This window comes from Brettanomyces nanus, chromosome 4, assembly GCF_011074865.1.
Source record: "Brettanomyces nanus chromosome 4, complete sequence".
Lineage (NCBI taxonomy): Eukaryota > Fungi > Ascomycota > Pichiomycetes > Pichiales > Pichiaceae > Brettanomyces > Brettanomyces nanus.
Window position 1 is genome coordinate 1,357,818 of NC_052377.1, and position 25,254 is coordinate 1,383,071.

At 43.3% G+C, this 25,254-nt stretch overlaps 11 protein-coding genes across 11 annotated transcripts; 6 read left to right on the plus strand and 5 right to left on the minus strand.

The window, feature by feature from the left end:
- Nucleotides 1-235: 235 nt before the first annotated feature.
- On the plus strand, nt 236-796 carry GUK1 (guanylate kinase; the record flags this gene model as incomplete). Its single annotated transcript, XM_038924116.1, has 1 exon — nt 236-796. The coding sequence occupies one exon, from the start codon at nt 236-238 to the stop codon at nt 794-796; it is 561 nt and encodes a 186-aa protein (XP_038780044.1).
- A 45-nt stretch (nt 797-841) lies between these two features.
- On the minus strand, nt 842-1,759 carry FOA43_003869 (uncharacterized protein; the record flags this gene model as incomplete). The annotated part of the gene is made up of 1 exon (XM_038924117.1): nt 842-1,759. One exon carries the CDS (start codon nt 1,757-1,759, stop codon nt 842-844), a length of 918 nt encoding a protein of 305 aa, XP_038780045.1.
- Nucleotides 1,760-2,833: 1,074 nt separating this feature from the next.
- On the plus strand, nt 2,834-4,045 carry FOA43_003870 (uncharacterized protein; the record flags this gene model as incomplete). Its single annotated transcript, XM_038924118.1, has 1 exon — nt 2,834-4,045. One exon carries the CDS (start codon nt 2,834-2,836, stop codon nt 4,043-4,045), a length of 1,212 nt encoding a protein of 403 aa, XP_038780046.1.
- Nucleotides 4,046-4,309: 264 nt separating this feature from the next.
- On the plus strand, nt 4,310-8,031 carry FOA43_003871 (uncharacterized protein; the record flags this gene model as incomplete). The annotated part of the gene is made up of 2 exons (XM_038924119.1): nt 4,310-7,946; nt 8,015-8,031. 2 exons carry the CDS (start codon nt 4,310-4,312, stop codon nt 8,029-8,031), a joined length of 3,654 nt encoding a protein of 1,217 aa, XP_038780047.1.
- A 2-nt stretch (nt 8,032-8,033) lies between these two features.
- Nucleotides 8,034-11,294, minus strand: FOA43_003872 (uncharacterized protein; the record flags this gene model as incomplete). The annotated part of the gene is made up of 1 exon (XM_038924120.1): nt 8,034-11,294. One exon carries the CDS (start codon nt 11,292-11,294, stop codon nt 8,034-8,036), a length of 3,261 nt encoding a protein of 1,086 aa, XP_038780048.1.
- A 364-nt stretch (nt 11,295-11,658) lies between these two features.
- UBC4 (Ubiquitin-conjugating enzyme E2 4) lies at nt 11,659-12,102 on the minus strand (the record flags this gene model as incomplete). The annotated part of the gene is made up of 1 exon (XM_038924121.1): nt 11,659-12,102. One exon carries the CDS (start codon nt 12,100-12,102, stop codon nt 11,659-11,661), a length of 444 nt encoding a protein of 147 aa, XP_038780049.1.
- A 1,229-nt stretch (nt 12,103-13,331) lies between these two features.
- FOA43_003874 (uncharacterized protein) lies at nt 13,332-14,480 on the plus strand (the record flags this gene model as incomplete). Its single annotated transcript, XM_038924122.1, has 1 exon — nt 13,332-14,480. The coding sequence occupies one exon, from the start codon at nt 13,332-13,334 to the stop codon at nt 14,478-14,480; it is 1,149 nt and encodes a 382-aa protein (XP_038780050.1).
- Nucleotides 14,481-15,578: 1,098 nt separating this feature from the next.
- Nucleotides 15,579-17,936, plus strand: FOA43_003875 (uncharacterized protein; the record flags this gene model as incomplete). Its single annotated transcript, XM_038924123.1, has 1 exon — nt 15,579-17,936. The coding sequence occupies one exon, from the start codon at nt 15,579-15,581 to the stop codon at nt 17,934-17,936; it is 2,358 nt and encodes a 785-aa protein (XP_038780051.1).
- A 611-nt stretch (nt 17,937-18,547) lies between these two features.
- On the plus strand, nt 18,548-19,051 carry UBC13 (Ubiquitin-conjugating enzyme 13; the record flags this gene model as incomplete). The annotated part of the gene is made up of 2 exons (XM_038924124.1): nt 18,548-18,574; nt 18,632-19,051. The coding sequence occupies 2 exons, from the start codon at nt 18,548-18,550 to the stop codon at nt 19,049-19,051; spliced, it is 447 nt and encodes a 148-aa protein (XP_038780052.1).
- A 66-nt stretch (nt 19,052-19,117) lies between these two features.
- On the minus strand, nt 19,118-22,279 carry FOA43_003877 (uncharacterized protein; the record flags this gene model as incomplete). The annotated part of the gene is made up of 1 exon (XM_038924125.1): nt 19,118-22,279. The coding sequence occupies one exon, from the start codon at nt 22,277-22,279 to the stop codon at nt 19,118-19,120; it is 3,162 nt and encodes a 1,053-aa protein (XP_038780053.1).
- A 245-nt stretch (nt 22,280-22,524) lies between these two features.
- Nucleotides 22,525-24,306, minus strand: MAE1 (NAD-dependent malic enzyme, mitochondrial; the record flags this gene model as incomplete). The annotated part of the gene is made up of 1 exon (XM_038924126.1): nt 22,525-24,306. One exon carries the CDS (start codon nt 24,304-24,306, stop codon nt 22,525-22,527), a length of 1,782 nt encoding a protein of 593 aa, XP_038780054.1.
- Nucleotides 24,307-25,254: the final 948 nt, after the last annotated feature.

Consider the following 25,254-nt stretch of genomic DNA (forward strand, 5'->3'; position numbering starts at 1 on the left):
TGAATTACTCCTCCGTGAACACTTTATGTTTATGTCCAAGGAGGATCGGTCGTCGATCGACCCTGTCGTACAATTGAATTTCAGTTGAGCGATGGATGGTGGTGGCAGGAAAAAAAAATTCACCAAAAACTCACTAAAAGATTATGACTTTGACACGAAATAAAAATACTTAATGGCTGGAAAATAATCAACAACTATTGAGAGAGTTACACCAAATTATTTACAGATTTGCATCATGCCTGGCCGCCCTATAGTAGTTTCTGGACCTTCAGGGACTGGGAAATCAACTTTGTTGAAGCGTCTTTTTGCAGAGTATCCAGGAAAATTCGGATTCTCCGTCTCCAATACAACTAGAAAGCCAAGACCTGGAGAAAAAGACGGTGTCGATTACAACTTTGTTAGCGTCGATCAATTTAAGCAGTTGGTAGCTGATGGTGCATTCATCGAATGGGCACAGTTTTCAGGCAATTACTATGGAACCACTATAGCAGCAGTGAAAAAGGTTTCGGAAGGCTTGAAGAGAACATGCGTTTTGGATATCGATATGCAAGGTGTCAAATCTGTCAAAAAGACAGATTTGAATGCCAGGTTTGTTTTCGTGGCGCCTCCTTCTTTGGAAGAGTTGAAAAAAAGATTGGAAGGCAGAGGTACGGAAACTGCTGAAAGCTTGTCAAAGAGATTGAGCGCAGCCGAGGCAGAGTTGGAGTTCGCCAAAACTGGTGCTCATGATAAAGTCATTGTGAATGATAACCTCGAAAGTGCTTACAAAGAACTCAATGAGTTCATCTTTGCATAACAAGTCTAGTTTTTTCTAAAAAAAAAAAAAGCACAATAGCATAGCTCAAGCCATGTTAAGTAGTCCTAATCCTTTCATCTTTGCCAAAATCTGGTCAAGACGATCATCAATTTTTTCTGCATTGTACTCCTCAATGGTCATTCCATCGATACTCAATGTGTTGGAGGTTAATTTCTCGTAAAGATCTCCGTACAGCTTCGTTTGGATCTTTATAAAACTCTCAAACGTTGGATCAAGAAGAGAGAATCTTAACGAAAGATACTGATCGAGCTCATTTTTCAAACGACCATTCAGCTCCTCGTAAATTGACTGCGCTTGTGTGAAGTCAAGTTTCACTTCATCCAACCGTTCCACCTGCTTAATCAATTGCTGCTTAGCTTCAGCGGCTGAATTGCCGGATCTCACGCTGTAGTCCAACCCGTCCACCTCTCTCTGTAGTTTATCGAATTTTGTCTTCAATACATCGTAGTCGAACTTTTTGCGGCCTCTTTTACTTATAAGACGCTGAATCTCCTCATTATAAGACTTCAGATCCGACACAGGATCGATCACCGTCACTTGCATTGGTTCCAACAACTCGGGTAGGACCAGTTCCTTAATTTCGTTAAGCAACTTCAAATACTCGAGAGAAATTCCATCTCTCGGATTTGTAGTCTCTGATTCGCTCTCAACACCACTCTCCATTATCGCAGTCTTGTCACCCTCTATCTGGAACGAATAATCTCCGTAGAAGCTATCGATCGTCTTCACGATATTGAGCTGAACCTCGATCAATCGTTCAAAATTTTTAACGAACATTGCCATATCTTGTTCGAGTTCTGTAGTCAACCCGTTAAACTTCTTGAAACTTTCCTCTTTGTGGTCAAACTCCGTATCCACAGTCACTTCCGAGTGCTTTGCCGTCTTCATCATCACATGAGCTCCCGCCCTATTGACTGCTTTCTTGAATCCGGACCATGACATTTTTTTTCTTTTTCAATGATATAGAAAGATAATAACGATTTAGGGTATCAATGTGTAGTTTAAGTATCTAGTTCCGGTCTTTCTCAGAGGGAGTTAGACGTGCCACACAGGTTTCAAATTGGCCCCGCTATAGGCGCTCGTGAAGACGCGTCGATCGATTGATATATTATTTCTATCTCTTTAACCCCGCTTCTGGTCACGAAACCGTTGGTAACTCCTTCTTGAAATGGGAATTCATCCCGCTTACACCCCATTCACACCCCGTGTACACCTACCGCGACCACTCAGTAGTCTAGTAATGATCTATAATATCTATATATGTTTTAGCACCAAATTTCCTCTCAATGTATTTGCAGAAATCCAGTTCTTCTTCTTATACAAGGTGTCTCATTTTTTCTTGGTATGCTAACGGCAGAGGAGCAAGAATTACAAAAACAGCAACTATTGCAGCCTGATTTACTAGCGCATATCTCAGATCCTTCTCAGATACGCTACCCAAATAATCAAGCGGGAATCGGTGTCCCAGATAATTTCGTATCAATAGTGAAAGCGGAGAGCTTGTCTGAAGTTCCGTTCGATTCAAACTTGAGTTCTGCCACCGGATCTTTATCTTCTATTGCTTCGACAACGGTGGAACCAAACTTTTCAGCAGCCTCTTCTGTGTCATCCTCGTTCTCCTCTTCGTTCATTCGCGAAAAGAAAAGGGTAAGATCCCAAAGACAGAAAAAGGAAACTCCTCCTGAGAAACGTCGAGTTAGAACTGGATGTTTAACATGTCGTAGTAAGCACAGGAAATGTGACGAGCATAAGCCAACTTGCAACTTCTGCACCAAGAAAGGCTATCAATGCGTATGGCTAGGTGACGGGAAATCGGACTACAGTAGGAGTATGCTGAACGACCTTCTAACTCTTCATTCCTCCACAAAAAGCTTAATGAATATGATGAATAAGCCAGTACCGTTTAGTATGTCACGATCCCAAAGTCTGGATGCTTCTTCGATTATCATGGAAAGAAAAAGTTCTGAAAACTTACTAGGCTATACGATAAAAGGCACCCAGAGCTGTTTTGACACTATGTCCGGTGATGCAACAAGTAACGAATGTGTCCCTGTGACATTTTATACTCTTCCGAATACTTTATCAAGTATCTTCACCTTGTATCTCACCCTACACGACAGAAATATTGGAGCCAAACTTCCAAACGACGAAACTATTTTTGAACTCTTTGCTGATAAGTCTATTCGAAATAAGTCCTTGCATTTTGATGAATACCAACAGTTTCTAGTCGACTTTTATGAAGAGGAAGTGGCAGCAATGATGATGCCGAATTCTGAGTTCATCCATGTGTTCAGTGAAGGGATTCTACGAATGTCATCAGAATCCTCCCTGGTACAGTATTCCATGTTGGCCTTGTCATCACGTGTTCTAGAGCAGTTTTCTGACCAGTTTCAAGGTGAGTATACGCTCGATTACTATACCATTGCTTTGGAAGAACTATCTACAGTGTTGAGAGGAGAAGACAAAACCTTAACTGAAGACGCTAGAATGCATATCATTGCCAGTGCTATCATGCTTGGATACTTTGAAGTACTGAGTGTCGACCCTAGTGAGTTGGCATCTAGATTTTCCAATTTCTTTGGTTTTTTGAAGAGTCTGATCCCACTCAAACCAAATTTTGCCGAAATTGTGATCATTGAGAGTGCCAGATTGCTTCAAATCATGACTTTCGAGTTCACCAATAGTGTTTCTGTATCTGATGAAGATTTTGCTACTCGCACGGTAATGTCGCCATACAGCCAAATCGTCGGGATTGTGATTAAGGTAGAAAGGCAGATCAAGTTGGGATGCTCAGAAGAATCCTGGAACCAACTGTGGATGGAATTAGCCCGGTGGAGATCTAATCTACCGGGGGAATATTCATCTGCTATTAATGGCAGCAGGGAATCGGTATTTCTGAGTCAGCAGGTTCTGGGTTCCATACTGTTGTACTTCATGGCCCAATTATCATTGATACACCAGAAGCCCGTTGGAATTCAAGTGAAAGAAACCTTGAATGGTATTTCTGATGAGTCAATTTGCATTCTGCGGAATTTCATGAGTTGGAAGAACAGATTTAGCGTCGGTAATCTATTTATTGCATTTCATTGTATCAAAAAACTATTAGATACGGTTAAGGAAAAGAAGGTACCTATGATTGAGATTCTAAAGGAAACTGAGAAATGGAGCCATTTAGTCTTGCTCAGATGGCTTCTTAAAGGGGCATTATTGGAGCAAGATAAAGTTTAGGTATTTATATAAAAATAAAAAAGAAGTCTGAGTAATGCTATTAGACGATTTGGAGGCCCGTCAAATTTCGTGTAATTCTCCGCCCAGGCCTTATCTCCGTATAAGCGTCTAACAGCAAAAAAAAAAGTATTATTGGAGGGCTCTAGAGGCTAAGAGAGAAAAGTAATTTGCCGGGAAACGAGGAAGATAAGCGACTAAAGTTTCTGCTTCGGAGCCCTCACTTGTTAGACTAAACTCGTAGAATTCCGCAATCAGTTTTGTATCATGAGGCCTCCTGCGAATTATACTGGAGTGCTTTTGTTGGATCCGAGAGATCCCAAGAAGAAAGGGATCAAATTATCCACGGATCAGAAATCCCTCGTGAAGAGCGTCTTACATCTGATAGAGGAGCGTACGGCACCTGAAATTGATGATCCGCTCGTCTCTGAGGGCGCTGATACAACCAATGATAGATCTAAGGAAGATGGATTAAAACAATCTTTGTCCCCTATATCTTCAATTCTTGCTTCTGGATCTTCTTCAGACGTACAGCACGACTTGTCGGCACTCGTTTTGGTGCTAAGCCTCGAGGACAGCTCTCAACGTACTGCCAATTCCCTTTATAGATATTATTGTTTTTGGAAGGCATCGAAGCTTGGAAAATTAATAGCTCCTCGGGCATTTAGGAAACTGCGGTACTCCATTCTGCCTTCTTCCGAGATCAAGTTAGTAGGCATGGACAACTGGCGGAAGGTTATGTGTTATATGGACTCGCTCTTGGTGTCAATGTTTTACTCTTCCGATTCTTTTGATTTCATACTAGACAGTACAACCGACAGTAATTTGAGTTCCGCATTGCAGATACAGGTCGAAGAATTGAAGGTAATGCTTCGCTTCATTGTCAGCTTGATGCGAGCCGGTGAATATATTCCTGCGGGAATAATAGAGCAACTTTGTTTGGTACTCAACTCTTTGGGATGTGATCTTACGCTAAGTGAGACTCAGCAGGATGCACTGCAGCTATATGAGTTCCTTGCAGAGTCATTGTCGCTTCCTTTACTCACAATGAAGCTCGACATCATTCACTCCGGTAAGCTAAGCATGGACGATGACTTAAGGTTGATTCAAGAGCGTACTTTACTGATCTCTGTGCCTCGTCCGATTTTACAAAAGTCGGCCGGTCACCGTCGAGGGTCCTCTGTTAATTCGAATTCATCTAAGGAGTCTTTCGATGAGGCGTATCATACAATTACTCTTGAAGAGTGTCTCAATGACTATTTCAACAATAGTGTTACTGTTCGTCGTCATCTCGATCGCAAGCGTTTACGATCAATTTCTCGGAACCTGACATCTTCTATTGATGCCAGTGAACTCAATCAGTACGAAAAAATGGGTATTGTGCATACAAAGAAGGGCACTGCTTCTATAGACGAAAATCCTGGCGATGTCGGTGAGACAGTTACAAGGGTTACTTCCCCTGTGACCCCTCATATTTTGACTAACTCAATCAACTTCGGTGGGCAGTTTGCCCTGTCATCTCCTTCGGCACTAGCCGCTGTGTCTCCTACTGCTTCTGCAGAATCAGCAACCCCTTCTGTTGCGGAATCTGCTGCTGTCTCTACTGGAATATCTACTGTGTCTACAAATATCACCACGGGCGACGGGGGTGATAGAGCTTCTCAAGTTGGCTCTATCAACAAGGTTTCTGAACGTATTGAAGCCTCCAGAACAAGGTCCTCAACAATTGTCAGCGTTCTCAATAATGTTCCTCTTGCTGATACTTCACGTCTTACTCGCAGAGCATCTTCGGTCTCAAATTCTGAGGTTACTTTGCCCGCTTGGATGTTTCTACAGCTACTTCCTTACTATACGGATCCTTCTTTTGCCTTGAAGTTCGAAAATCACGAAGAGATATACAGATCACGTAACGCGAGAAGTCGCACTATTGATTCCGCGGACTCTGCTGCTGTATCCGCTGGCAAAGCTGCTGCTATGAATTCTTCAAATGGCGATGATTGTTTTCTCTCAATGTCAGAATTTGATCGTCGGTTTTGTGATAAACGGCCTGTTGTACCCATCTGCCTAAAGCGCTATGCCTGGGATAACCATGGTAGGTCCCATAAGATCCGGCGAAAAGTTCAAGTTCCTGAGGTTATGCGACTCCCATATTTTATTGCACCGGATCGTACTAAACCTGGTTTTGTTGACTTCCGTCGTAACTCTGATAACAAGGCCCCGTGTGGTTCTTTCATGCTAGTTTTAGAAAGTTGTGTCTGTCATAGAGGTGTCTCTGTAGATTCTGGTCATTATGTTTCGCTTACAAGAAAGGCGCCTTTTAATGTTGCAGAGATCAGAGCGAGAAAGTCCGATGAAAGCAGCACATCGAAGGATTGGCTTTTATTCAATGATCTGATGTCTAGCGGTAAAAAGGTTACTGAAATTTCTTTCTCTGATGCAATGGCATCGGAGGATCCGTACATCCTTTTTTATAAAATCGTTGAGATTGATGAGGACTCCGATGATGTCTCCTCACTGGGTACTGCTAGAGGTGATCAAGATAAATATGGGTCCACATTGGACAAACCTGCAAGATCTGCCTTAGACACTGCCTCTGGGGAACAGAGTCTCACTTCCAGAAACCATTCCACGACGTCACAAAATTCTGAAAAGCCCATTCATTTTGCCGAACGCGATGAAAGGACTGTCGGTGTAGTCCCTTCGTCTTCATCGTTGGTATTTACCTCTTTTCAATCATCTCGAACGCCAGATCTCAATGTGACTGACATAGATAAGTTTCTAAAGGGTTTGGCTGCCCCCGCAGTCTCGCGGACGGACCTTCAGGAATTACATATCGATTCCTCGGAATCTACTTCATCTCTGATAAATCGCCGATTTGGTCGTTTTGCCTTGGGTAATAAGTCGCGTTCAAGGTCAATCTCCCGTGAAAATGATATACAGCTTTCGCTGCTTCAGGATATATCTCCCACGGAGCAGTTTTACTTGGATATCTTTTGCATGTACTATTGGTACCAATGTGCTCCTGATGGAAGCTATGTGCCTTCATTAGACTTCTACTCGGATCCTGGCGTGGAGCTTGTTACCAAAGAACAAATTAATCAGGCGATTGCCACTGAGGAGGCCGCCGATGGTGGATTCATGGATCGTCTTAACACCACTTTGCAGTCTTTGAAGAAGCGTGGATCTATTGCCGGGAGTTCATCGGCAAGTAGTTTGAAAGGTCATCATTATCATTACCATCATCATCATCATCATCCGCATTATTCAAAGCACCACAATCAAGAGAAAGGATTGGATGCTGCTACAGGTGGTGATCGAGGAGGAGTCAAAACTCCTGTTTCAAATATTGCTATTGATACTTCTTCCCCAGCTGCATTGTCTGCTAATGTTTTAACCCCAGTTGCTGATGACTCTTACAGGATTACAACATCGGGCCTAAATTCGTACAATGTGTCATCCACCAGCACCAGTGACCGTTGCAGTTTGTCAGCCAACGATTCATTGGAAGGGCCCTCAGGCCCACTTGCTATTGACCCACTTGCTATAGACCCACTTGCTATAGATCCTACTCTCAGTCCTGAAACCCTTGTTATTTCCTCTCCCACGGAGACGGTGAACAACATCTCCAACCTCGCACCTGGTTCTATCACTTCAGCGGTATCAGCATCATCGATAAGCGTCGCCAGCGATTCTACTGGCTATATGTCGTCTCCTGCTGCATCAAAAGTAAGCTCGAAAGTGTCTTCAGCTAATATGTCGCCAGAGCCTAACTTACCTCCTAGTACATTCACGCGTCAGGTGGGAAGTGATGGAGCTACTGAAGATAAAATGTCAGAGCTGTTGTCGGGTACTTCAATGGCTCCGCCAACGAGTTCTAAAAAGCACAAAAAGAAAAAGAGCAGAAGTAAGCTCAAATCAATGTTTAGAAAGATATTGTCATAATTAGGGTCATCTTTACATTATCGTATATAGAATACGCATATACATAAAATTAGTTATTAGTTGTAGAATTGTTGGATTCTGATTCTTGGTTGACATTAGACTCCTCGGTGCTGCGCTTTCCCAAGTTATTGCCACCTTTATTTATGAACTCCATTTCCATCTCCTTAGTGAATTGGTCCACAAAATCCAAACCAGGGCTGTTGTTGGATGCAAACCAGGTGAATAGAGTTTCTGATGGATCGGTATTTGAAAAATACTCGTCAAAGATTTCCTGGTCGGCATTCGTGAAATCAGAGCTATTAATACGTGCAGCATTGGCTTGTGCCTCCGGGTCCAACGAGATATCAGGGGGCGCGTGCATCTGAAACGGCGAGCTGCTACTTCCTTCAATACCATCGTTAACAGCAGTTCCTAAGGAATGGAAAGCAGACCGTTCTATAGAGGTTGGTGATACATCAGTTGCAGCAGGATGCAATACTTTGCTCCTGTCACTTGATTGAGTGGCCTGAACTGATGCATTCAGTTCAGCATTCTTTACCGTTTGAGCCTCTTCAGCATCTTCACGATGCTGGATCTGGGATTCGTAATCAACTACTAATCGCTCTCTGCTGTCCCGCATCTTCGACTTAAATTGGGAGCAGAGATACATAAGAATGGTTGAGTACCTAGTACATAGGTGCAACTCGTCAGGTGCGGCATCTCGGAGGCAGATAGCAGTCTTTTGAAGCAGACTCACGATCTCTTCTACGGGAATTACCGACAGATGTAAAATGGCCGATTGCTCGCCACCAGCGGCTGCTCCGACTTTGGCTGTGTCGGATCCCGGCTTCGGTGTATTTGTGGTCAATGTCAAATAGCATTTCACAATGAATGACACAGACTTTATAATTCTTGTGACCCACCTAACAGGCATAAACTTTAGCAGTCTTAATCGATGAACGCGCTGTGTCACAGCCAATACTTCCTTGGCAGCCTTGTAGGCCAACTCAACATACCTCGAGTAACGAACAAGTTCGTCCAACCGAAGGTTACGACCTTTTTTCGAGTTTGCCATATTGATAGAAACAGAAGTATCACCACTTAAGGCGAGAGAGTATAGGTAAAGTTTAGTGTAGTAGTAGTCCAAAATCAAGGATTCCCTTTGAATCTGGTTGGCGAGATCTTTACGTGTTTTGGGTGACAGTGCTAGCCAGTCGATCTGGTCTTGAGATTTGGATGACTGGTGGCCAAAATTTACTGCATGAGGTTTGGATGGCTTCAGTAATCTGTGATATTTCTGGTACCAATTCTCCAATATGGGAGATAGAATGTCCAATATGGCCAAATTTTGATATCTGTTCAGACTACCAAACTTAGGGTGATGTCCATACAATGTTCCATAACAGAGTGAGAAGAATTGGAGCAGCTCAATAGTGGCCTTTTGGATGTTGGTGAATCCCCAATGAGGAGAATTCACGTCTGCCTCCGCTAGAGTCTCTGCTAGCATACTGCGTTTATTAAGACCAATCGCTGCATGAGTCTCAGAAACATGGGTAGCCAAGAAAGTTAGGGGATGGTCTGGCAAAAGAAAGCTGAGTCTGGTAGCGGTACCAATAAGCATGAAAGACATAAGCTCGGACCGTTTCATGGCGCTAAGGCCGGCATATTCTTCATGCTGTGCAGGTTCGTCCTCTGGTGTATTTGCATAGTCACTCCAACGGAAATGAATAGCTCTCGGGTTCCATTCAGTAAAGAGAAGAAATGATAGAAGGGTACCTATTGATCTGCTGCTACTCTCTCCCCAGACAGTCATACTGAAGAGACGTTGGCAATATATCCAAAGTTGTTCATGCACTTTTAGATGCCGATCTGGAGACTTTGAAGTTGGATATGATTCGCCAGCCTTGGGAGGGTTGATACGAGCAAAGGAAGAAACAGTGGCCGAGTCCGCATTCTCGGTATTATCCCCTTCTAAAAATGAATGGTATCTTGCTGCTACAGTTAATATGGCGCACAACAGCATGGGATATCCCGGTAGTACATCAGGATCATGAAGTTCTTTGGGAATATATGGGAAGAAGGGATGCATCGTAGTGAAGAATAGTTTGATGAGCCTTCTTGCCTCAGGTTCGGTCATGATGCCATCAGTACCTATGTATTCGATATCAGAGAGACGGGCAGTTGGAGAAATTCTCATAGAGAGTGTGGATTGGATGGGAGGCATTTCAAGTCTGTCCTCACGAATAGAGGGAAACAAATCACCTGCATGGCCAAAGCTCTCCTTAGGCAGCTCGGTAGCGATCGAATCTGAGCTTGGTTCAGCAGATATCGGAGAATGTTTCGTCAATATAGATGGAGATGCAGGAGTAACGCTTACAGCACTGTTAGATCTGCGTTCTCTCATGTCAGCTTCCAGTTGTTCCACCATGACTTTACCGTCAATTCTATCACGTTGATCTGCATGAGCAATTTTACCAGCAATATGCGCTAGGAATACCATTGTGGCATTGTTTGTTAGTGGTTGATCAGAGTAGAGATGGGAGGAATCGCTAGAAGATGTGCCCACACCATTGGATGATTTATATTGGTTCGCTGATGATGTCTCCTTATCAGTAGCCGCAATTCCAGCCTGTTCCGCGTTAGAGCCTTTTATGGGTGGAACCTGTCTCGTTGATTGCTCTTGCGTCACTACAGATGACTGGGCAGAGGGTGTATCGATGTGCATCCGAGGTGTGTTTATCAGATTGTATCCATATTGGTCATATAGTCCATGTGATCGTGCCAGTATGGGGATCGATGAGACGGTTGTATCAGCAGAAGACGTGGAAGACTTGGAGTTGAGCATTTGAGGTATGGCTTTCTCATTCAAACTGCCGGTCGACCCCATAGGTAGTACATGGGACCCAGCAGGATGAGCATGAGCACCCGGAAGGGTGCTCATACTGAAGCCAGAACCAGGGGCCGGTAACAACTGCCTAGGAGTACTTATTGGCAACCCAGAATGTGTTCCATCGGAATCCATTGATCCAGTCTTGTCCTCTGTATTTGCTCTTTCATCGGCCAGTTTCTTCTTAAGTCGGCCTGCCCTGACGTTCTTGACTCCACCTCTTTTATTTACGACAAAAACACATTCCTTTCTCTCTCTTTTGCACCTTGCACATGGAGGACCATGAGGATTGTCAACATCGCCAAGATCGCACTTAACCTTCCTGGTACGACAGTTGAGACATGCCAAATAGTTCCTCTTGAATTTCTGTTTTTTCATAGCTGGTTCGCTATCTGAATGAAATGAATCTGCATTGTCACTGGCACTAGCTATACTGGCGGACATTACAACCAATTTAATGAGAGGGGATATCAATTGAATATGTTTCTGTCTTTTTTCCTGTGGAATTCAACTTTTTCTTGAAGTTGTAGGTCAAACGTTCATGTAAACCACCGATGTTATCGATGGAGTCGCGCGCGACCTTCAGCATTTTTTGTCGCGTTGGTGGTGATCCAACGTGTCTACAATAGCAAAAATAAAAAACTGGGACTTTGGTTTATACTACGCAAAAGGTTATTGACGTATTTATTACCTGTTCTACTTATAATAGCGGCTGAAACAATGAGTAAATGCTGATCAGCTTTATGGTTACAACCAGCCCGGATCACAAGCTCGCTTAGTCACCAGGCGGCTTGATGTAAAAGTCAGTCTAAATAGCAAATTTCTTGGTCCATTCTCTGGCAGTAGCCTCGTATTTAGGACGATCAGTCTTGTAGACATGAGCAATCTCAGGCACCAAGGGATCGTCAGGATTAGCATCAGTCAATAGCGAACAAATAGAAAGAAGCACCTTCGAAATAGTCAAAGCGGGAGACCACTGATCCTTCAAAATATCCAAACAAATGTTACCGTTGGAGTTAATATTAGGGTGGTAGATCTTCGTCTGAAACTGGATCTTAGGTGGCTTAAAAGGATAATCTGTTGGGAAGTGGATCGTCAAGAAAAATACACCTCCTGCATATGGTGAATCTGGTGGTCCCATGATAGATGCTTGCCAATGGTACAGATCGTCTCCAACAGGTCCTGCTGAACATTGCGAAGGTGGATCTCTTCCCAAATCGCTGAGTTCCTTATTAATTCTTTTTAACGACATTTCGCTATAGAAAAAATGTGTCTTATTATATGTGTATTTGTATCTGTCTCTAATTTACTGATAAGAAGTGACAAGCACAAAGACGAAAGAAAATTAATGTGGATCTAAGAGGGCAATGGATACGCTACAAAAAATTTTATTCCGGAAAGAGATTTCCTACACGTAAACTAAAATGGCAGATGGTCTCGAATCCGATGTATTCCTTGTAGGATTATGCAAACATTCGGACAAGGCGAGATTCATATTCTCTAATCGTACTGGACTAAAATGTTTTAATTCAAAATGTGGATTTTTCGAGTTTTCAGTAGACACTTCCAGTTTTGGCAGCTCTTAACGGGTTTTTCCGTTCGGCATGCAGAAAGCAGTGACAAGTTTGGTCATAGAAAGAAAACAGAATGGAAATTTCGAGAAGGTCGATCGACGAGTCAATCATTTATACCAGGAAAAAACGATTGTGCAGATTCAACAGTGACTGACACCTCTCTCTCTGTCGTTTCGAAAAGTGATAATACTCCGAACCTTCTGGTGTTGTGTATTATTTCCCAAATCTGATTTCGGATAATCCTATTATGCGCTCATTATACCGAGTCTAAGTTTTGAGGCTCAACACAATAACAGCATCAGCTAGAAGACGTCGAAAGAATTCTGGTGATGATTGTTCGCTTAGATGACTTGTTTTTCTCGAAATGACGCTCTAATTATGACATCAAAAAAATAAATGTTTTCAAATTATATAGATTGCCGTGCCTGAGGTCACCATACTTATGACCTGTGATGACCCCCTAGATTTCGGGTCTGCATGCGCGCATGTGAAAACTCGGGTTGGTTATTCAGCTGAATGCTCTCTCCAAATCGCTATATAGATTTTAGTATTCACGGCCTACCACTATTCGGGTTCATTCTGTCAGGATCACAAGTATCACCTGATCCTCCCTCGGTTCCTCATTTCTCGCACAATGATGCCGGGTTCTCTCTTTCGAACGTTGCCGATCCCCGCGTTTTCATTGGCGACTGTTTCTTTTTTTTCTCGTTTCTTCTTTAAACAGATCTTTTCTTTTCTTTAGCTTCCATTCTTGGTCAGGCCCTATCTCTCACTTTCATATTCACTCAATTAACGTAAAGTATATTAAACACGATTATGGAATAAAAACCGATTTTGTTGAAGTTCAAAATAATACTCAGGTCTAAGACGATCCTGTTATATTACAGCAGTTTTCTTGTTGTTTTGTATGAGCGATCGTTTCCCATTAGAGGATAGCGATGGGCTATTATTTTCATTAGAGAGCGAGGCCAATAACGAACGCCGGGATGTTGAAACTTCCCCTTCGATACGTGAGCCAAGCAGACATCAGAATATCGAACCTAATATCTTTGATGGCTTGGAGGATTTTAGAGTTGATCCATGGTTCTCCAATCTGGATACTGCTCACGAAAGTACTGGCGAGAAGCGTGAAGTGAGTAGTAGTGATGGCAGTAGCGCCGGCCAGGTCGGAAATAGTTCGGGAACCAGTGGAAGCACTGGAACAAATGGCACATTACTCGTTAATTCAGATACCCTATTGGGGGACGCACAGAAAAATATTAAAGACCTCGGATCTTCCGATGAGAACACTCAGCAAAGATCTTCCATTTCCACTTATATCAAAAGAGAGCCTGTTGAAGAGGATGCTTTCGACGATGTATCGTTGGTTAACTCTGTTGATTCGGCCGCGTCCATTGTATCTGAGGCTTCTTTATTCAATGGGGTCACAGATCTTGCTACAGACACGGATCCCCTAACAACACTTGAGGGTTCCTCTTCGAGTGCCGAGGCCGTATCAGCTTCCAGGCCAGTGTCAAGTTCATCTAGTGGACAGCTCTTTTCTAGTCAGCAGTCATCATATGGTTCTACCAGTTCTTTTTCCACAGGATTTAGCAAAGTGGGAAAGCCCCAACGTGATAGATTTTCTCATAACATCATCGAGAGAAAATATAGAACCAATATCAATGCAAAACTCAGTGAACTACGTAACGCTGTGCCAACACTCAGGGCTGCAGATGCTTCCACCACTGGGGGCCAAATTAATTTTGCGCAGCTTGAAGGTCTTACACCAGCAAGCAGGTTAAACAAGGCTAGTGTTTTTACCAAAGCCACTGAGTATATTCGTCATTTAGAGTCAAAGAATTATGCACTGATAGGGGAAATTAACATACTCAGAAGAATTATCAGTCATCACAACATATGTCTTCCTCCTGAATTAGAAGAGCTTCCAGAAATCAGAAGAAATCAATCCTTACCGCAGTTCATCAATTATGGAAAATCGGAGGGGCCGCATACTCGTCAATTCACGATGTCTCAATCTGCTTCACAATCGTCTTCACAATCATCTTCGCAATAATTTTTGGACTCATCTTCACAGACTTTGTTGCAGCCTCTTCTCAACCTTCTTCTTCTTTTCCAAAAGCATTTTTGCAACAATCAGATTCAGGGGATAGCTACCTGCAGATGGTGAACCAGATGTTTCAAAAAAAAGGAACTAAACGTTTGTTTTTTGGCCCGTCAGTTTTGTACCACCTCAAGCTGGGCAAAATCAGCAAATGCATATTTAGCGGCCACATAATCAATAGGCACAAAAGTCATATGCTGTCCAACCTGATCAACAACATCGAGTTGCGGCACCCGAACATGTTACTTCAATAGCCATTCCAATCATTTGGCACTAGAATAGTTACTGGCAGTATGGCCGCTATTATTGGTTCACGATCTTTTTATGAGAATTACTAGTTTACGGAAACTGATTCCAGAAAGAGATGTCGCTGGCTCCCTGCGTTGACTTGACCAAAATTTGTTTCTCTATCAGCATTGTCGTGGAATATTTCTTTGTTGTCTATGGCGTCTATATAATATTGCAGGGAAATGCTCTCATAATTGAAGCATTGATTACTACTAATGATTCAAAGGTTGCATCAAAAAAATAGCAGTGGCAACCTTTTCCGGGAGCTTTGCAAAAAAGTATTTTTTTTCCATTCTGTTTCTATGCTTTTTATCATTCATTGTATTTACATTTCATTGATTTTTGGTATATTTTAGGTAGTTTCTTTTTTGGTTACTAATAGAGAATTCATCACTTATGGGCTGCATATCAATATAGAATTTTAAATCCTCAATCCAACAATTGCCCAATATGGATGTTGGCTGGAATTCACCCGCGATGTTCTTTCTTTTTTTGACTCTACTTAATTTTTCTTCTCCCCGTCGACAATCTGCCAATTCCGTTTGTAACTTTTTTTTTTCTCTCGGCTCGCCCGTTGAATTAATCGTTCTGCAAGTTCCTTCTTGATACGACCAACTACCTATCAGCAAAAGTCTGAAGATCGCCCTATCAGATCGAAGCCGCGTAATATTTTTTGTGGTTTCGTCATTCATCTTGATCAGCCGTCCCTCAGTCGCTTCTCTATCCGGCTTCACTATAGATTCTCTCATTACAACGTTACCCATGCCCCAGCCCGCGCTCGACGTTTCCCCTAATCTTAAGCTGCAAGCCTTTGGCAATGAATCCGAAAAGGTTATATCTAGCCTCAAGCCAGCCTTTGATGATTTAAATGATCCATCCATCCCAGAAGTGCGTCATTGGAAAGATTTGGGTGATTTCTTAGAGACATTACAGCAAGTACCTCGCGATCCTCAGAATCCCCTCAATTCACGTAATCCTTTGAGCCAGCCTTTGATGTATAGGATCTGTAACCACTGTGATAATCCCATTCTCGAAAGCTGTATGGCTGATCATCTTAAATCGTGTGCCGAGCTTCAGAAGAAGAAGAAAGAAGCTGCTGAAAAGACGAAAACGGTCGATTTAACAGCTGTTGTTCATTTGTCGTCTGAAACTGGATCCTCGAACGGTGCAACGGACGATGATGATGTTTCCAATAATGTCAACGGTAAAAATGGCAGAGGCCGTTCTAGTGATGCCGATGTGATGCGTAAAACTGGTCATAAGCATCATATTGGTTCAAATCGTGCTACACCATCCCCATCTGTTTATCATGTTTCTGGATCCAAGAAAAAGAGCATACTCAATGGTTCTGATGGTTCCAGCAGCCATCCTCATAAAAGACAGAAAAAGGTCAAAAAAACGAAAAGGCCCAAATCTTCCCGCTCGAAAGGTCCAGTTGATGTTGAGAGACAGTGTGGTGTTCCCTTACCCAATGGAGGGTTTTGTGCAAGATCTCTCACCTGTAAGACGCATTCCATGGGAGCTAAACGAGGTGTTCCTGGTCGTTCAGCTCCCTATGATGAACTATTAGCGGCTTACCAGAGGAAAAACCAGGCTAAGATTGGAGCAGCCGCCGCTGCTGCTCAGCAGGCCCGGGATGATTTTGTTCATGGGGCCAATATGCCTATTGATGATGAAGAGGAAACTCACGAGGTACTCGAAGGTGTCAGTAAGTCGACTCCCTGGCCATTGGAAAGAAAGGTATTGTTGCCCACTCGTATGAGAACAGGTTTTTTGCGGATGAGGGAGATGTTTGCTGCCGCCATTGTTCCTCATGTTTCTAATAATCCTCTCGGTCCTATTCAAGGTCGTGCAGCGATTGTTGACATTGAGAAGACTGCTGATTATGTATATCCTGTGCGCGTACAGAGAGCTAGAATGCAAGCCAGAAAGCTTGATGTGCAGAGGCGCCAGCAGCAGCAGCAGCAGCAAAAGCAGCAACAACAGAATCGGCTGCAACAACCACAGCAACAGCTACAGCCACAACAGCAGCATCGTCTTCAACAACAACAACAACAACAACAACAACAGTCACAACAACAGCAGCAATTATCACAAGGAGAATCTTCGAATAAGGTGCACCCAACATTGCCTCAAAAGTTACCACAGCAGGCTATGGCACAACAGATTTCAGTAAGAAGCAGCCAGATGGCGCGCCCAGTGTCGCAGCAATCGCTTCAGCAATCATTTCAACAGCAGAGAGCACAACAGAGGATTCAGCAGTCCATGTCAGGCCTTGGATCTTCAAATCCAATCACTCACCAAAGTCCTACATCTTTGGTTGCCAGTATTGTGGCCGGTAATCGTGAAGTTGGTTCCCCTGCTGCACAATCGCAACCACAGTCTCCACAGGTACAAGGATTTCGGCAAATGCAACAGGCTCAGAAGATGCAGCAGGCTCAGATGCAGAAGCTGCAAGCACAACAGAAGCTTCAGAGTCAGCAGAAAGTATTTCTTCAGCAGAAGATTCTTCAACAGCGGCAACAGCAACTGCAACGGCAGCAGCAACAACAACTGCAGCAACAACAATTGCAGCAACAGCAACAGCAGCAACAGCAGCAACAACAACTGCAGCAACAGCAACAACAGCAGCAGCCCCAACAAACTCAAGAACAACAACTGCAACAGCAGCAGCGTCGTCAACAACAACAACAGAGACTTGCTACATTGGCTACTGCCAATGGCTTGACACAGCAGCAGATGCTTTCACGTCTTCAGCAACAGCAGCAGCGTGCCAGACTTATTCAATCTAAATTGCAGAGCATGACTCCTCAACAAAGACAGTTTATTGTTCAGCAGCAGCAGAGGCGTCAACAGTTAATGCAACGTCGCCAAGCACAGCGTTTCGCCTCTAAAAACAATGCTATTCAGGCTGCTGCAAATGGCCTGCTCATGGAAACCCAACAGCAGCCCCAGCAGCAGCAGACTCAGCAACGAACGTCACAGTCACAACCTAGCCAGCAGATTCAATCGTCTACTCCTCAGCAATTATCGCAGACTCCAGGTCAGCCGGGAACTCCACAAAGCCCCGTGATGAATCAGTTCAATAATATGTTCAATGGAAACTCGATGAGATATTGATCCTTTCTACTTATTTATTTCCAGCTTTTCTACTCTTCTGTACTATAACCGCTATTTTCTTACATTTTTGTCGTCCCATTAATGATATATATATATGTATTGCTTTATGAATGTTCAAAATTGTCATTTCTCCTTCTTCTTTTTCTCTATTATTTGCTTCTCCTTGGCTAAAATCTGTTTCTTGACATCAGGCTTCAACTCCAAGGGAGCCACACCATCGTTTACCTGGACGTGGATAAAACTCTTGTGCTTCCAGTTTCCGTTCTCATCAAAATTGTCCGGGTTAGGCGGTGAATGCTTTATCAACTGGTAGTCTTTCAAGAGATATATGCCTGCAGAGAACCCTAGCACAAGACCAATACTCAAAACATTAAACCTTCCTCCAACTGTTTTATGTGAGGGCATGATGACAGTTTGGAAAGGATTAGATGTGCCTACGATCTCAAAGCGATGTGCTTCATCTCACAGCTAGTTGATTATGTCTGGAGTACGGATGTCATAATTATTTTTTCCCTTTCCTCCTTAAAGATCTTGTGATAATTAGCTCTTAGGATAGCTTGGCGCATTTCTGCTCTCTGCTCTTCGCTCGTTCCGTTTGCTCACTTACAGTCATGTCGTTGCCAAAAAGAATAGTCAGAGTAAGTCAACCAATAAGAAACTATATACTCTATATTTTACTAACAGTTGCTTGTTAGGAAACGGAAAGATTGATTTCAGACCCTGTGCCAGGCATTACAGCTGTGCCCCATTCCGATAACATGAGGTACTTCAATGTCACCATAGAAGGACCCGAATCTTCACCATATGAGAACGGAAAGTTCAAATTAGAGCTATTTCTACCGGATGAATATCCGATGGTTGCGCCTAAGGTGAGATTTCTCACTAAGATATATCATCCTAACATCGACAGGTTGGGAAGAATCTGCTTGGACGTATTGAAGAATAACTGGTCTCCCGCTTTGCAGATCCGAACCATTTTGTTGTCTGTTCAGGCATTGCTAAGTTCTCCTAATCCCGATGATCCGTTAGCAAACGAGGTTGCGGAAGAGTGGAAGAACGATAATGTTCATGCAATAGCGACTGCAAGAGAGTGGACTCATCAGTATGCCAACTAGTATTACTCCTGTTCAGTTCTCTTATCTATTTAACCCTTAATTGTGTTGCTTTGTATGTATTTCTAACTATATATGGCTTCTGACCTTGCTGCTGTGATAATTGTGCTCAAGCTTTCTAATCACAATATCTCCGTTCCATACAGCCGTGATTACGTCCGCTAGGTCTTCCACATAAATTAGCGTAATTCCCAATTTTCTTTTCACCCATTGCTCTGGTTGTCTGAACCATGATTCTTTGTTGGAGTCTGTTTTCAGTAATCTATCTTGCTCAGCCATCAAAGTGCTCAGTAAATCGCGTGCTTGGGTTCTGTCACTCATGCTCGATGTGTAATCTTCGATTATATCTTTCCTATTAGCTCTTGGAATGAGCACTTTGTTTATTTTCCCCGTTAAATGGGCTGCTAATAGCTTCTCCTTAAGTCCTCCGATGGGTAATATTTTACCGGTGAGTGTTATTTCACCTGTCATAGCTATACTACTCGGAATTGCCTTTTGAAGTATAAGTGATAACAAGCAGATCGTCATTGTAATTCCCGCAGAAGGTCCGTCCTTGGATATTGCACCCTCCGGGACGTGCAAATGAACTTCTGTCTTGTTAAACCTTCTTAATACCGCCTCATCGTCAAAATCTCCTTCTGCAGACGTAAGCATTCGCTTGTTCAAGAGAAATCCAACCAAAGTATCTGCAATCTCAGCACTTTCAAGTAACACATCACCTAAATTGCCGGTACAGGATAGTGATTTATCACCTGGTAGTCCTACCATCTCAAAGTTGAGTAATGATCCTGAACCGTCACTATTGTACGACAAGCCGTTGGCAATACCGTAAAGTTCCTGCACAGCCGTTACCCGTTTACCAAACGAATAGGAGTCAGAAACGTGTCCTGCATACCCAATATACCTTGGGAGATCTTCGATGGTGACATAGCTGGTATAGCCTGAAGGTATAGACGTATCATCGTTGCATGTATCCATCAAGTTTGAGTATTCGATGGCCTTACTACGACATATGGATGATACTAAACGCTCTAGTGATCGAATACCAGATTCATTGGTGTACTCTGTGGCAAGTTTAAGAATAGTTGGATCGTCAAGCTGAACCAATCCTTCCTGCAGAGCATTTTGCTTCACCTGCCTGGGAATTATAAATTTCTTGCAGATCTCTAGCTTCTCATAATAGCTATAACCTGCCAAAGGAATTATCTCCATTCTATCACGAAGGGGTGGACAGATTTCCCATTGATTGTTGGCGGTGCAAATGAATAGGATTTGGGACAAATCAATTGGGAATCCGATGTAGTGATCCTGGAAATTGGAATTCTGTTCAGGATCCAAAATTTCAAGTAAAGCAGCCTCCGGATTACCGTTGCGAGAAGCCCCACCTATTTTGTCCACCTCATCCAATAGAATCACAGGATTTGAACTCTGTGCTCTACGCAATGCCTGTACTATGAGGCCTGGAATCGCTCCCACATAGGTTCTTCTATGTCCCTTGAGATCGGCAAAGTCATTCAGACCACCAAGAGAAACTCGTTGAAATTTTCTCCCAAGTGTAGATGCAACTGATTGAGCTAAAGAGGTTTTTCCAACTCCGGGTGGTCCTGTAAGAAGAAGAATAGGAGCTCTCATTGTATTAGGGCTGCCATCTGCAGACTGCGTTGGCTTTGAAGGTTTCCACTTGGCAACAAATTTGGTAGCATTACTAGAATCCCTCATTGGTATTCTGGCTTTCATGACCTTCTCTTTTTGCTTGAAGGAGTTCCTCCGTATCCTGATCCTAGACTGAAGTTTCAATACCGCCAAGTATTCCAATATCCTCTCTTTCACACTCTGCATTCCATAATGATCTGCATTTAACTGATCACGAGCAGTTTCCAAGTCTATCCGCGAAGACAACAGATCGGTGTTATCCGTTTTTAGAAGCCATGGGATGTCCATAATTACATCCATATATGTTCTGAGTACCTGAAAATCAGATGAACTTGGGGCCATTCTCATCATTCTTCTAAAGTCTCCATAAATAAGCCGCTTACCATCCTCACTGATGCAATAGTCTTCAAGCCCTTGAATAAATTTCTGAACTTTCGCAATATCTGTATCATCATTGTCTCCACCAGCGGCAACAGCACCTTGAGATTCTGCCTTTCTGTCCTCAGCCTTGCCATGAGAAGATGCAGTGCCTACCTCTTCAATGATCCGTCTCAAGTTTCGTAAATAGTTGCGGATAAACTGTGTCTTAAGAATCCTTCCTCCTTCCGGGCCCATCTTCTCGTCCATGCGTTTCCACTGTTCCAAAACAAATTCGATATCAAGATACTTTTCAAACAAGTTGTTCGCAAAGTCAATTAACTTGTGGAAGTAATGTAATCTCTCTTTGCCGTCGAACATACCTAAAATCTCCACTTTTTGCTTACAAGAGAAGCCAAATACAGCCACCAATATGTCATTAAGCTGAAACAAATGTCGATATTCTGTCAAAGTATGATTTCCCGTTTTAACAGACAAATAAAGCATTTGCAACTTATGCAATGCAGCAGATGTCTCGGCTCCAGAAAGTTCGCTGTACATAAGTGAAGCCAACGGTGATAGACGTAGCAATAGATGCTTGAGTAGATCATCGTCAGTATTCCTCCTTTCGCCGGCCCGATAATCATCAACAAATTTATCGATATTGACAAATAGCTGTAAAGTTTTCGGAAGTATAACTTCAAAAGCTAATGATCTTGTAGTCTTATCGTCAAATTCACTCGCATGGGAATCACTTGTGTCGACGGTGAACACTGCTTCATCGTGGTCGTTGACTGTAGAAGTCACTGATCTGCCTCTATAATGGGCTTTGATCCACAACACAGTTTTATACTGCAACTCTTGTACTTCCGTAATTTGGCAGATCGCACAACCCTTCGTTTTGACTCCTTCCACCCCGGGAAGACATGCCATTAATGGAGCTCCAGAGATGGATCTGTTAAACTTCCCTAGCAGCTCGATACCCTGCAAACCGTCGTGTGATAATTCTGCCGGTTTTTCTGATTTGTGTTCAATATAGTAGTCTCTGATGGCCTGACGGAGCGTATCATTCAGCATACTGGTCACCTCGGTGAACTTAGAAAGGATTCGGGCTCCATCCGCCTTGGTAAGCACTGTACGGTAGGTAACCCCAGGTAAGTAGACCAAGCGATCAGCTAGTTGAAGGCATGGTAATGTCACGGTAAAGGATGAATCTTTCATTAGTAGATAAACTTGGTATCAACCCGGAGCACTGTAAAAGACACAATGTGTGGGGAGAACCTGAGGATATTTATATCGGATTGATTATGCGCGAGCAAAGAACGATTGTATTATGGAGGTATTTATAGGCGAGTTCCGCGATGCCTATCAGGGAAGGTGCAGTACATAAACGATAAGAAAATAAAATAAAGCAAAAATGCAGATTAAAGTATAAAAGTTCCAGAAGTGGATTATGGCGGAATCAATCAGTACTGATGAGTGTGGATAGCATTAACGTGTTCGACCTTAATCAATGGTCTGTACTTAGGCATCCACATCTGAGACTTCACCCAGGCAAGGCATCTGTTGAAGTCTCTAGGCACCTTAACTTTTCCACCACTTGGAGAGTCTTCTTGCTCGACGTTCACGACACCCTCTTTCAATGCTTGCATGATAACGGCAGTGGCAATTCTGGCAGAGGTTTCATCAATAGTCTCCAAATCAGGTAGCAAGCCGAGACGGTGGTCCTTGACGGCAGGAGACATCTCGGCTAACTCATCAACAGCGGCAGATATCATGGTATCAGATATGGACTTGCAGCGGGCCAAGACAGCGCCAAGACCGATACCTGGGAAAGCAACACAGTTATTGTTTTCGGATATCACATGTCCCTTGACTGGAGGAAATGGAGATCCCGTGGCCACCAAGGCATTGTAATCGGTCCATTTCAGAGCGTCTTCTGGAAGAACCTCGCAAAGCCTGGTAGGGTTGGATAATGGAAAGATGATTGGTCTGGGATTGTGTTTGTACATCTCCTTGACGGCAGCTTCAGTAAATGCTCCGGCCTGAGTAGAGCATCCTATCATCACGGTGGGTTTGATCTTACGAATAACCTCAACCAAGTTCTTAGTATCAACTCCTTTCCAGTCCTCGGCCTTGTCAGCATATGACATCTGAGCAGCAGAAGAGACGTCTTCCATATTATCGAGTATAAGTCCGAATCTGTCAATGCAATGAATCTGCTGGTGAGCTTGCTCACGGCTAGCACCGTGTGACACCATGTGGTTGGTAATCTGATCGGAAATTCCAAGACCGGCAGATCCAGCACCAAAGATTAGCACCTGAGCATCGGATAGCTTTCTGTTGGTAACCTTCAAAGCAGCGGACATAGAAGCCATGGCGACAGCACCAGTTCCTTGGATGTCATCATTGAAGCAGGCATATCTCTTCCTATACCTCTCTAAGACGGGTCTGGCCGTAGTAACACCAAAGTCTTCAAAGTGAATCACAGCATGAGGAAATCGGTTGTGCAAAGAAGTCATCACTTGTTCGACAAACTCGTCGTAAGCCTTACCACGAATACGGGGAAATCTGTTACCCATGTACAATTCGTCCTCAATAAGCTTTTTGTTGTTAGTACCAACATCCAAGACGGCAGACAAAACTCTGCCCGGGTGCAAGCCACCACAGAGAGTCATTAAAGAGGCCTTGGCCACACATATACGAACACCGCCGACACCCTGGTCACCAATACCTAAAATTCCTTCACTATCGGAAATAACAATGTAGTCGATATCCTTATCTCTACCAAATGGACGCAATCTGTCATCAATTCCATCTGGATCGTTGATATCTAAAAAGCAGCCTTCAGGCTTTCTGAAACGAGAGGAGTATGCAATGATGGCATCCCCCTCCGTAGGAGTGTAAACGATAGGAAGTAGTTCCTTGATATGGTCTCTCACCAACTTGTAGTACAACACTTTGTTCTGAACACGCATGGAGGTGCAAAAGTCGCTCTTGGCCAGTGGAGTCCTGAAAAAATGTAGCTGCATGTAGGCACGCTCTGCCTGTTCATACAAGCTGTTCACTACTGGGGGTAGCAAACCACTCAAGTCAAATGCAGCTCTCTCTTCAAGAGAAAAGGCAGATCCCTTGTTAAAAAGAGAAGAGTTCAACAGTTGGAAACCAGACAAGTCACATTCAATGGGTCCAGATGTGGTAAGTCTGGTTGCATGAGGAATATGGTCTTCTGTATCTCTGTAAGTCATAATGAAATAATCACACTAGTGGAAATGAAAAAATACAGTCAGAAAAGAAGACTGAGGAAAGTATTGACCACTTAAGTATGTAAATGAAGGAAAAGAACTGCCCTCTTATACCACCCCGGTGCAACGGCTACCAAATAGAGCCAATAATGGGTATTTTTGACTTGGCCATACTTCGGTATTGAACTAAGCGGTGAATTGTGTGCTAACACAATAGGCTCGGAGCATGGAGTTGGGCCCGTAAGAAGTCGGGATGAAAAAAAATTTTCTGTTATGGGGAGTTGAAACTCCGATTCTCAGCGAGATTGAGATTCGGAGGATTCTGAAAGATAAAGATCGCCGATCTAGTGATGTTCAAAGAAGACAGAGAGAGGCATCTCAGTGTAATCATTCTTCAAACCACTAGTTATTTTATCGCTGTTGGTGATTAGAATAACAAGCTTTTTGAGTTCTAGGGTTATGGTACCTCGGACGTATTGTGACTCACTTCCCCACAGACACCTGAAAAGGGGGGTGCAGTGTCCTTACCGTATACGTCTAGACAGGGTGCTGTGCACCCCTAGTCGACACAGCCTTGGCTTTATGATTTTTTGTTTTTCTGGTGTCCGGGACTATTTTTTTTCAATTACTCAATAGGAAAAAGGGTCTGAAGTTCTATTCTAGGGCATGTCTAAAATGGTTTTTTTTGCTCCTCTCCATCCAGTTGTTTGGATATACCTAGAAGTGTCAGGTGGGGTACAGTCCTTCTTCAGTCAAAGACAAAAACGTAGAAAAGATAAAATTGCTAGCTCACAACTTTGCAACCATATCCGCAATCGGGGGTCGGACTAAGGGCAGGTTATGTGGCCTCGTAAGAAAACGGAAAGCGGGTCTCAAGTCTCCTGAATTTCCGTGATTTTTACTACTGAGATCGGAACAGACAGGTTGAATCATCAGGTGCTGCAGTTTCGC